This window comes from Tiliqua scincoides, chromosome 8 (genome assembly GCF_035046505.1).
Source record: "Tiliqua scincoides isolate rTilSci1 chromosome 8, rTilSci1.hap2, whole genome shotgun sequence".
In the NCBI taxonomy this organism is placed as follows: domain Eukaryota; kingdom Metazoa; phylum Chordata; class Lepidosauria; order Squamata; family Scincidae; genus Tiliqua; species Tiliqua scincoides.
The window spans coordinates 50768074-50780806 of record NC_089828.1 but is presented as its reverse complement, the minus strand read 5'-3'; the positions used below and the strand labels follow the sequence as shown (position 1 = coordinate 50780806).

Below are 12733 nucleotides of genomic sequence, written 5' to 3'. Positions count from 1 at the left end.
CTGGGGCTGCAGCAGCGCCGAAAACAGCTACCACCACATCCTGTACATTCTAGGCTGCTGCCGGTGGCTCCTCAGGAGAAGGGGACTTTTGTCCCCTTCCTCCAGGTAAAGCGAATAGCCCTGCAAAAGGTCGGTGAATCAAGAGCCTCTGTGTAGGGTGGTGAGCCCAACACGGAGGCTCTGGAGCCAGTGGAGCTCTGCTTTACCAGCCCCACCTCCCTCCCGCCCTCCTCCCTCCCCTGGAACGCTTCCTCTCCGCCCTCCACCTGCGTCCTCCCTGCCTCCCCTCACACCTCCACTTACATCTCCACTACTTGGTGGTCCACGCAACCACCAAGTGGCGGAGTTTTGGTGGCCGCCCGGTGGTAGCCCAGCATCTGCCCAGCACTAGGGCCCACAAACATGCCTTCAGGATTGGACCCTGAATTATAAATCAGAAAGTGCTAAATTTGTTTCTCAACAAAATGAAACAAAATAGGGAAGAAAGTTGATATTTTCAAGACACTGAATTATACGCCCAGCACCACTTTCTGCAACTTTTCCATGCTGCTGCTGAGTTTTGTACAAGGACAAATTCCTTATGATCACTCCAACTTGTAACTGTAAGCTTGACTTCTCTCCCTTCCTTGTTGATTGCTCCAGGTTCAAGACATTTCCTTCAGCCATGACTGCCGTTGGGTGGTGGTCAGCACTCTTCGAGGCACGTCCCATGTCTTCCCCATCAACCCATATGGAGGTCAGCCCTGCGTTCGCACCCACATGTCACCAAGGGTTGTGAACCGCATGAGCCGCTTCCAGAAGAGTGCAGGATTGGAGGAAATTGAGCAGGAGCTGACTTCGAAGCAAGGAGGGCGCTGTAGCCCTGTCCCAGGGCTCTCGAGCAGCCCATCTGGATCACCTCTTCATGGTAAGTGAATGAAATCAACAATCTTGCAAACTTGAGTGCAACCTCTGCGGTTGTGGTTCTCAGGCAGAAACCCTCTCCCTTCTCCCATTTGTTGACTGGTGCAGATAGAACCTTGGAGGCTTCTGGATGTGTCGTGCAATTAAATAACAGTAAACTGCTAATGTAATACTTTGGTCCTGAGGCATTAAGAATCATAAGGATCACCTTCTTCCTGCACAAATCTGTCCTGTAAGATTCTTCAAGGATGCCTTTTTGCTGCATCAATTGGCATCAGAGGTGTGGCTGATAGAGCCTCATGAGAGGATGTTCTCAGTGCTCTCCCCTAATACGTTGAACTCCCGACAACCAACCAACCTCTTTGCCTGTTTCTGATACCAGCTTAAGACTTTCCTGTTCCAACAGGCCTTCACTTTGCTTTCTGTGAGCACTCCCTTCTATATCATCGTGTGCTTCTTAGTTGGTTTTTCTGAATTTGTACTAACACTACTATTAATTGATGTATTTTTTTTATTGTGTGACTATATTTTTATTTAATTATCTAACTTAAAAAATGCCTACATTTGCCATTTTTCTCTCATCTTGCCACAGGAAGGAGGTGGTTTGGAATCTACTGGTAGATCTCTGGGTAATTTGTAATAAATCTGCCAGGGTCTCTAACTTCTACTTTTTAATGATAGCAGCAGCAACTGAGACCTGTTGAATTAGGCTGCTAAAATAAAGAAAGTTTGAGAGAGAATCTTTTTCGTAAGCATGAACTGTGAGCTGAATGCCAAAAATAAATTCCTGGGCTGAATATGTGCTCAGAGGCACCCAGTTCCTTAATTCTCAGTGTGCATGCATGTCCCAAAGCCTCTGTTTTATACCTGGCTCCAGTTTTTGGACAGTGGGGTTTTAGTAAAAACCACAGTAGATCCTGGCAGCCCAAGATATGCCAATCCCCCTGCCCTGATCATTTTTGGTGGCCATCCCCTCTTACTTTTCTTATATTAAGAGCAGAATTTGGTTGTATAGTTGCTGACTGTGCCAGCGTAACCATTTTGCTAGCAGCACCCTCATCTTTGCAAGGTGACCAACAAGATCTCTATCCCCCATTCTCCCGTCATGTAAAGTAGCTTACTCCTTGCATTACGATACAGCAGTCAAGTGTGACATGCTTGGAACAGACACCAGATTGCTGTAAACCATTATTATAACACATCCAATCATTTTTAACTACTGACATCATATAGAGAACAGGAAGAAGCGATCAGTGTCTGCAGCTTTCATCCATGAGTGTCTGCTTTTTGTCAAGGGGAAACTACAGTAAGTTGTTGCCTTTATAGGTTTTCCAAACACGTTTGAAGCTTTTTCTTTTTCAATTGTTGTAGCGTTTGATACTCAAGACAAGTCTCAGAGGTTTCATTTGGTTTTGATTACTAGGACCAGAAATTTCAGGAATGGACCAATTTGTTTTGTTTTGGCTTCTTTTTTTCCTCCTAAATTAGCGGAAGTCATGGAAGGAGGAGATGAAGTTTTAAAATGAGCAAGTCAGACTGAAACACCTTTTGTGAGGGTATCCCAGGCAGAGTACTTGAAAGAAAAAAAAGTCTTATCACCTCCACTACACACTTCCAGTTCTGTCACTAATTAAAAAAAAAATATAATTCAATTGTGTACTCTTATCTCTCCAGCAAGACCCTCCTTTGGGAAAAGTTGTCAGGTGGAGGTGAAGGTTAGCACTGTGTTTTTCAGATCCCAGTGCTGGAATCCTGGGAGAATACACTTCTACTGCACCAGTAAAAAACCACCTGGTTGGTAACTGTGTCCAGGAGATGCACCTGGAGGATTGTGCACTACCTACCCTGAGGATTAAAAAAGGTTTTAGCTTTTATATAGGGAGGAATACACACATGCCCCCACCATACCACACACATGTTAACGTATGCTAGATATACATATGTGACAGCTGGCTAAAATGGAGGTTTCCATGACTGCTTTCATCCAGGAACTAACAGGTCAAAGCAACCAGGTGAGCAAGAAGGCTCAGAGATGTGGCAGGCAGGTGCAGGGTGAGGGGCACCACTCACCAGGTTGCTGCCTCCCCCAGCCCATTTTTCAAAGCAGTTACTACACGCATCCTAATGGGTGGCCCATCCCTGATAACTTCAATTGTAAGGGAAAAATGAATAAATGTTTTCCAGTTTTAAGAAAGAGGTTGTTTTTTAATGTTAATGTCCTTTCCATTTGGGATGTAGTGTCCTGTCTAGATTTGAGAATGTGAGCTCAAAAAAGGTGAAGCCCTTTGTTACGTGCCGTCTTTGATCAAACGTGTAGGGCTAACAGCACTGTTAGTCCTACAGGGCTGTGTAGAGCTAACGTTGTGTAGGGCTAACAGCACTGTTAGGATCTTTGCAGGACCAGATTAACACACACAAACTCCCAAAACATCTGGCCAGCCTCTGTGGGAAACAGGATGCTGACCTCAATGGGCCTTTGGTCTGATCAGGCAGGGCTCTTGTTGTCATTATGTGAACTGCAGCTATTGCTAATTTTCCTGATCCACACTGATCCACTGTCAGGACTTAGAGTTCCCCTCCAAGGCATCTTGCAACCTTCCTGACCAACCTTCCTTGCAAACTTCAGTTCAGGCGTTAATAGTGTATGCGAGTCATGGGTCTTTCCTTCTTCCCCACCTTCAATCTCACATCTTTTTTAGTGCCTTAGGTAAAGTGGCGAAACTATTTGTGGTTTATTCTCGGTGCTATTGACGCTGTTTACTTGTGCAACATAAACTTGATCAGGATGGCGACTCATGTCCATACCAATGAATCATGTTTTGGCTCTCCTGCTAATTTCGTTTTAGCAGGAAGGCAGTAAAGGAAATAGTTAAGAAATAGTTGATAGGGAGATATTTCCTGTGCAACTTTCATAGGCTACACGGATTCTTGTTTGTTCTTCGGAATTTATTTCATCCGTTAATTTCATCCTGCTATATTTTTGCCAGCCAATCACATGCCAGGCTTTTTGATCAGTGTCCTTCTATGGGATGCAGCTGTTACAGGAATGATGTGATGCTGTGTCTGAGGTGTGTTGGTGAAAAGAACAAATTTAGATGTTCTGCATCCTGTTTCCAGCTTAGTCGTGGGCTCACCACATTTAGCAGCACCTTACTACAGACAAAGTTCACATTTTAGGCCAGTGGATTCTTGGACCTGGCTGTCAGCTGATGGGAAACAGAAAAAGGTGTGTGATCTGAATAGGGAAGCATCAAGTTCCAAGGAAATGATGGAGATCATGAGGGCTAGAAGCAAAATATAGCATGCAGGGCAGGGGCGGCCCAAGGCAGGATACCAAATACTGCCTGCTACCATTTTAACTTGACAGCATTAGAGCACCTGCCCTCCAGCACCACCACAGCCTTCACTTTGCCTAAATTTGAAGAAGGAGAAAGGGACAGAGCATAAGAAGGAATGAAGGCAAGGAGAATGGTCAAGATGCAGGGGGCGTGTTGGAGTTGCACCTTGTTGCAATGTGGGAAGCTGGACCAGTTATCAACTTTCCTGTCTGGGCTTCAGAGAGGGGTAGGCTTCACCCTGTTCCTCTTCCTCTTCGGTGACATTGGGCACATGGGAGAGTTTCACTGCCATAAAGAGTTACCCTTTGCAGACCTCTGTGTGCATCAGTCCAACCATCATGAGCCTGCAGCAGACCTTTTAAAACCTGCTGCTCCCTGCACCTGCTCTATTGGCCTTCCTCTCTCAGACCACTTCTCTAGTGTTCCACCCTAGTTTTTCAGGGAGAGGCTGGTAGATGGTTATGGAAGTACAGGAGCTGCAGCCTTGCTTGCTCTCTCTGCTTCTGTGGAGCCTGTTGCATCTGGATTTTTGCATATATAGCACATAAAGCTGCCTTATTCTGTCAGACCCTTGTCCATCTCCCCAGGAGAGTCTACTCTGGTCCTCTGAAGTCTCAGGCTAAGACGGTTACAGTATTTCCCTGCTGGAGATGCTAGGGATTGAATCTGGAACCTTCCGCACACAAACCATGTACTGTACTACTGAGCTACTGCCTTCTGATTCAGTGCTCCAGAGCATTTCACACTTTACAAATAGGAATGAATAGTTGGTCAACTGTTAATAAGAAAGCCTTCAGTATTATGTAGCATTATTATGTATCATTAGTAAACTTCAGTGTTTAATGTAGGGTCAATCCCCAAGTCGTTCCTTTCTCCCTGCTTCAATAGACATTCTTAGAGAGAGAGAGAGAGAGAGAGAGAGAGAGAGAGAGAGCTGGTCCCCTGGGTCTCCATGTCAAGGTTCATCCTCCTTACTCATGAGTTTCGGCATTGTTATTTTGGCACTGTTCTTTTTTTGTACCAACTCAGCTGCGTTTTCATTTGATTTCTTAAAGAATTTCCGTTGTACCTGAAGGCAGCTTACAAGAATCAAAGTCAACATGATATAACAAAATCCAAAATTGATACAATTAGAAAAATTTTAAAGAACTATTACTTCTTAAGTGGGAAAATAGCAGTGGGCCAAAACTGTTAGAGAAAATATCAAACCAGCCTGAATGCCTGAAGCAACACAAATGTCTTAGCCAAGCGCTGAAAGATCATCAGTGAGGAGGTCAAATGGGCCTCAGGAGGGAGAGAGTTAGCTCCATAAGGCAGCATTTGCCATCAGTCCATTGTGGACCTACTCTGGTTTGAACTCTGTGCTTCATTTGTAATATAGTGCATGAATTTAGAATTGAAGTGGGTGTGCATGCCAGCATGTCCATACATATGCAGGGGGAAAGCAACCATGTTTTAGATATACCAAGTCAACAGTTCCCAAACCAGGTCTTGGTGTTCATCCATGTACCTTGAAGAAAGAATTAAACCGCCAAAGGCTGCTGTGAGCACCCAAACCCTCACATAGAGGAGGCTGCCTATCCACCCCCCCCCCCTTTGCATGTGTAGCTGTTTTGGCCTTAAGGGTAGGCAGTTCTCTTCCATCTTGGCATTGGATGCTGTTGGTTCATTCAAAGAGTCCAGCTGAAGATGGGCAGCTAAATTACTAACCTGCTGTAATGGCTGCCTGTTGCATTTTTATAATAGTAACTGCTCCAGGCTTGCCTGCTTTCTATCTAGATGCGTGTCCAGGACACAGACTGGCACTGAAAAATAGGAATTGGCTCCCAGAGTTTCTGAATTCACTAAGAAAGTGTGCCACTGCTTTCAAAGATTTGAGGAACGGTGATTTCATCATACTGCTGAAGGACTGCAGAATCATGCTTTTTGAATCGCAAAGTCCTTGCTTCAAGGGCAGAAAAAGATGGAACAACTTCACCCACAACCTTTTGCCTTTTTATTTGTGCGTAAGTTGCATTGCGAGAGAGAAAATGAGGACAGAATCCAGAGTTCATAAATACGCAAGTCTCAGAATGCCTGCAATGTTTCTCTGTCACTGTGCCTGATTTCCCATCCTTTCTTAGTGGGATTCGTATGGGAAAGTGGACTTGAAAGAAAAGACAGCCCCTTCCCTTCCTGAGAAACAGATTGGCTTCCTTTAAGTAACACTCACTTAAGCAACCACCTCTTAGAGTGTGGCAGATAAAAATAGTCCTGGCGAAAATGAGCTGGAGCATAACTTGAAGCACTGGAGGGCAGCTCTCTTCCAAATTACATTTCGTATCCCGGCCGGTAAACAGGGGAGCCTGCTGCTCAGGCGTCTCTGTCTGTCTCACTCCGGAATCTTGTTTTTTTCCCTTTCATTTTTTCCCCCTGCAGAACTAGAGGTTGTGTGTGCAGGTTTTTAACATTCAAGGGATTTTTTTGCCTCTCCTCACTGGCCATTTTCCCTTTTGATTAGCAGGTCCCCCAACTGCTGTATCATAAACTCACATTTGAGCTACCTGTTGAATTTCAGAAGTCCCTTGATTTGCACTGGGAGTAGCCTGTTCCAAGAAACGTGATTGTTTAATCGCATGGCAGTGGTTGTTAATAATCACAATAACGGACTGTGAATAATAATGATATCCAGAGGGGTAGTCTTGTTAGTCTGTTGCAGCAAAACTTTATTGTTCTGTATATTATAATAATAGTAATACTAATATTTCTATCCAAAAAATGTTCGTCAGACTGTTTCCATAGCAAAGGGAATGGAAGCTGGTTCCCTGTCCCGAAGGGGCTCCTAATCTGAAAAGAGACATTGGCAACATGTCTGGGCATTTTATCTGCTTTGAAAGAGCAAGAATGTTTTCTTTGGCTCACTGGGTGTCTAAGAGCGCAATCCAAACCGGCATCTAGGCCTACTCAACAGACTTGTGCTGCCTTCTGGGTGTTGTGAACATGCCATAAAGCACATTCATGCCACCTTGGGAGTTGGGTAGGCCAACACAAGTATGTCTGTTGGCCTCCCAGTGCCAGATCCAGTGGAGGAGGAGGAAAGGGATTGGAGGAGGTGGCGAGAGGGTGGAACAGGAGTTTTTTGGATGGGAGGAGGGCGAGCCATTGAGCAGACCAGGCCTGGGTGGGACAGGCCTTGGCACCTTAGGCCATATCCTAATCCCCCTCCCAGCCAGCCCAGCATTACACCAGACTGCTCAGATTTACACCAGTAATTTTGCTGGTGCAGATCCGAGTATAGCCCCATAGGGCTGGCTGGGGCACAACACAGGGTAAGGGGATAAATATCCCCTTATTCTGAATTATACCTTAGCCATCTCCTCACCTGTACTGGGTACAGGATTGTGTATATTAGGATTGAACTGCCTGGCTATCTCCCTGCCTTACCAGTTAACTAAGAAGGAACCACCAGTCTCCTTGAATGAGCATTCCACCAGAGCAGTTCCATCTTCTGCTGTGAGCCCAAGTTCCACTCCCAGTTCTACAGAACATTTATTTCTGAACTTCATATCCCCACCTCCAGGTAGGGAAGAAGCTAATTAGTCTCCACTGCATGCTACTGCACAGAGATTGGTTGCTTACCTTTAACTATCGCTCATTAGGGGGTCATTTGTGCAGTCACTTAATGCACCCTCCTGTCCCCTCTACAGGTCTAGCTCTAGCAGTTGCTGTAGGTGATGGGTAGGCGATGGTTCTTAGAGGAACTGAGGGGTGGGGCAGTTTTCAAACTCTTGAGGCACATGATATGTGAAGGGTTTCCACTGGAGAGCAGGGGCAGAACACTTAACAATGCTGTGGAATCTTTTGAGGTTGACTCTGTGCATGTGCAGAACCCCACAGCTTGTGTCTACACAGATGGCCACACAAAGAATAATAGTTACAGGTAAGCAACCTGTCCATCAAGCTGGTGTTCAGTTCAACCCAAAACTTTTATGCAAACATCCTCTAGAGGGCGATGTTTTCTCAACTTTAGCCAGCCATGTCGCAAATGCCCCCCCCCCCCAGCATGTATTCTCCCACTATGTGTGTGTTAGGCCGACGGCTGATTTATGATGTATGAGGTAGCAATATTGTTTTATCTTGCCTTTTTGTGATACGGGCAGACAGTCACAGTTGCTCACTGACTCCTTGTTTGAAAAGTTCTCGGAGCAGTTGTTTATACATTAGTCTTGGAAAGAATTTGCCTCAGATACCTCTGCTTTTCAAATTCCAAATGACATTTTTTTTTTAAATAAAAAATGCCTCTGATTGTCCAGCAACATTGCCGAATTGCATTCACATTAAGCAGAATGAGGTGGTAGCAGTGGCGTAGCTGGAGTGGGGTGGAGCGCTCAGGCTGGCAAGCGCCCCCCCTGCAGAGCCATTCCTGGCGGGGGGAGCAAAATGGAGCCATTTTGCTCCCGTTTTGCTCCCCCCGTCGGGAATGGCTCCGAAGGGGGGAGCGCTTGCCAACCTGAGTGCTCCACCCCCCCTCCAGCTACGCCACTGGGTGATAGAATTCTGGGGCTGCTGCACTTCAGACTACAGGGATTTGGGGGACTGCATTTTGTTAATGCTCCGTCACCTGAAGACAAAATGTTTACTGTATGTGGTAAACCAGCACATCAGAGTGCGTGGGTTGGCAGAGCCTTCTTCCTGAGGGTTTCTTTATAACATGTAGGGAGGTCTTTATGTGGTGCAGGATTGCAAAAGATGACATTCTTTCTGCAGTTTGAAGTGGCGCAGTCCACAGTTCTACTACGTCATTCTTCAAGGCTGTGTACCCATTTACATGTTCAGAAATGAACACTTGTTGCACAGTCACACTGGTCTGACCTTAGCACACCCCCTTGTCATGCCTCCCAGCACCTGCTCATTAATGTAAATGCAAACAAGATTCTCGTATGTCTGTGTGACCCCTTTCACAGGCTCATTCAGTGTGTGGACACTGGACTGTATGGCATCTGGTGGACATGGCCAAAAGGTGTTCCCACTTCACCCTCACCTGTTCTTAAAAATGTGAATAGGGAAGAAGTGAACAGGGCTTATGTGTAGGTTGGCTTCCTTCACTGAAGAGACTTCCCAGATGGCAATTGGAATGAGTTGTGTATGGTGAGCCAATTTGCGTATAGAGTTTTTTATTGAACTTTTATTCTGCTTTCAAAATCCAGATCTTCAAAGTCTTCACTGGGTGGGAGGGAGCTCTGCAAGGATAGCAATAGTAGCTTTCTCTGTGGGCCAAACTAGACATCACAGCAACATAACCTTGCTTGGACTACACCAAATTCATATAAAGCAGGGGGTGGGTAGGTCAAAAATGATTTTAAAATCCAGTATGAGCAGTTAGGAATGAAAGTCTGAAACTTCTCCCACCCCTGGAAATTACCTTTCCTCAACTTTATTTGGGGCGGGGTGTTGTCAGGATTTACTTGGGGGCGGGAGGGTTGTCAGCATTTTGGAGCCCCACTGGAACAATAGCGGGGGTGAAACAGTTGCTGGGGGGGGCGAAATGCAGCAGGACATCCTCCTTTCTGCCAGACTGTGCTGTCGTCGTCCCCCCCCCAGTCTTTGTGAAGTCTGTGGTATCCCAACTCTTACAGGTCTGTTGTCAGAACATTTGCCTTGGCCCTGTCTGTGTTTGTAGTAAGCAGAGCTGAATCTTGAAGCCCACTCCCCCTTTGACTAGGAGTCCAGTTCTTTTCCACAACCTCAGTGAACTCTGTCCACATGCATTGAGGTTTTTTCTCTGGAGCCATAAGGGCTAGGAACATAATCCATAACCTTTGTTTTGGGGGTAATTTCTCCCTTCATGCAGACGACACTCACATTCTTCCCCACTTTGCCATAAAACAATTGATCTTTGTGTCTTGGTTTATTAAAAAAAAGAGGTTGCCTTGTCACCTAAACATGTACATGTTGCGTTAAAGGAACTTTAAGTGATAGGAGATGAAAATAAACCTTTCTTAGATTCAGGAGTCCTTTTTCTTCTAGTGCTGAGAGATGCTGACAGACAGTGAGCGTTCTCTCCCGCTCCTCCGCTTAGTGTCATCTTCTTATTTGGTGCTGTCTTCATGGGCTGTTGAAACAGGGCCCTTTTTCCCATCTGAAGGAAATGCATCTTTGACACTTCTCATGACCTGAGTCATGGTTTCTGATACGGAGCCAAAACATATCCTGAACAGCAAAAGCAGAAGCTGTTGAGAGAAGAGTGGAAAGGGTCAGCCTGAGGCATCTTGGCACCCAGGGCAAAATATTAAAATAGGTTCCCCCTCTACCCTTCATCACCCCAGATTCGTCCTGGCATCGTTCATTAAAATAGCCTCTCTGTGCCTATTGGTTTACTGCACAGCTGGTGTGTGATCCTCTCTTTTTAAAAGATGGGACCCTTGCTCAGTCATCGAGCATCTGGTTTGCACACAGAAGTTACCAGGCTTAGTTCTTGGCAGTTTCTCCAGGTAGGACTTGAAAAGACCTCTGATTGAAAGAGAGCTGCTCCCACTCAATTCAGATAGTACTAAACGAAATAGAACAAGAGTTTGACTTAGTATAAGGTAGCTTCTTGTGTTTCCATATGGGGTGAGTATAGCCTCCCTGTATACAACATTATGCAAGGTGGTACAAGGTGGTAGCCTGTGAATGTGTGATATTTTGGATCACGCCATGTCGCACATGTGGAGAGGTCATATCGCTTTGATTCCCCCTCCCCCATTTAAAACAAAAACTCTGCATGTAGAAAGCTAGCTCTTCAGGAGAAAAGATTTAGTGTAATCCTTCCACTCATGATCCAGTTAATTGCATGAAGTACCTATTAACTGCATCAGTATAAAGCATTCAAAATATATACAGTTGGAGCATTTATACTGATTGAGCATTCAAAAGTGTGACTCCTCTGTTTGTGTCTTGAAGTGATACAGTCATGAATTCTGTCTCCTCATTTTTCATAATGTGTGGACCATCCCTCACTGTGCCCTACTATGACAGTGAGAAGGATTTAAGCATTCTCTTTCTTTCTTAGATTTCTGATCTGGTGCATGCATGATCAAGTGCCACTCATTGCTTGGACAGACAGCACAAAAGACTGACCAAATAAATGTTTCCTTGCATATTGTGGCAAATGACCCCCTGGAAATGGGTGCCTTTTTCAGTATTGTTCTTCACAAAGCTGTTATTTGTTTTGCAGTTATTATTTGTACCACACATCCAATTTAGCACAAATGCCCAACGTCCCTGGGCAATAATTAGTTTTCTATTGGCTAGAGGGCTAGCAATGCTGACTCATTCTCACATGAACTGAGGCTGGGTGGGCAGCCCACCAGGGTCCAGACTCACCTCCCCCTAGCTGCCAGTCTCTTACTTTTGTTTCTTGGTTTAACACTGAATGAAAAAAATAAGTCCCTGCCTGAGGGCTTGCGGGCTGGATACTGACACAAGGGAGAATGCAGAGGGAAGGTGGGGTGGAGGCAGGAGTAAATAGGGGAAGTGTATGTAGCCTTTGTGCCAGGCAGTCAGTGTTGGACGCTCCACATGCTCTACAAGAATTGTTCTGCCATGAACTTCTTCTACCAGGTGGGACACACATATTTCTGTAGAGGCTCAGTGTAGCAACCATCCTGTTAGGCCACTCACTGTTGCAGGCACATAGCGCCAGTGCAAACACGAATGCCTGGGGGTGTTTGTAAAGGGTCTGCAGAACAATCTCATAACAGCAGGTGAGTGGATAAGAAAATGGTGCATGAAGTTCATCATAATTCAGATGTGTGGCTACTTTATTAGGTACATGGCCTGTGTTCTCATTATGTGTATTCGGGTATGAACTGCATTTGTTCCTGATGCTGGAGCTCACCTTGTAATGTGCGTGTGGGGCTGGCAGAATACCAAGCATCTTACTCAATAACTAGATTTCATAGCGTTTCCAGCCTGACCTTTTGTTCTCTTTTGAGAGTGAGATGTTTTTGCCAATTGATGTGAAAGGATGGGCACACAAAACCCCTTCTCACAAATTAATGAGTCTTAACCGCTTTGTCACCTTCACAACCAGAGGTATGAAAATATGGGTTTGATGTGGCTATAGCTCAGTGGTAGAGCACCTGCTTTCCGTGCAGAAGGAATGCAGTTCAATCCCTGGCATCAATAGGTAGGACTAAGAAGATCCGTCTGAAATCCTGGAGAACCAGCTAGTGTAGACAATAAAGATGGTTTGTTCTTGCTTAGTAGAATATAGCTTCATATGTTGGTATGTAGCATGTATTCATGTATGAAAAGCATGCAGTTTCTATACTCAGCCTTGGCCTTTCCCCCATGTAGACCAGCCAGCTTTCTAGCCTCCTCAGCTGACCACAGCTTTCTGTCCAATATCCTGCTCCCGTCAACTGCCCCAGTCCCCCTGTGGTGTGTGGGTGTGACAGTGTGGGTGCCATCCCTTTAAGAACATCTTGTCCAACTTTGGTCTTGAGAGATTAGGCTGTCGGTTGTGGGGG

General features: G+C 45.4%; 1 protein-coding gene across 4 annotated transcripts in view; it reads left to right on the top strand.

Annotated features, from left to right (window-relative positions):
• Window positions 1–12733, top strand: part of BCAS3 (BCAS3 microtubule associated cell migration factor) — a 544854-nt gene that overhangs the window by 187757 nt on the left and 344364 nt on the right. For all 4 annotated transcript variants that reach the window (XM_066634858.1, XM_066634857.1, XM_066634860.1 and 1 more), the window contains exon 15: window positions 643–907. In XM_066634858.1, coding sequence (XP_066490955.1) covers window positions 643–907 — 265 coding nt within the window. The remainder of the gene's footprint in view (window positions 1–642; window positions 908–12733) is intronic.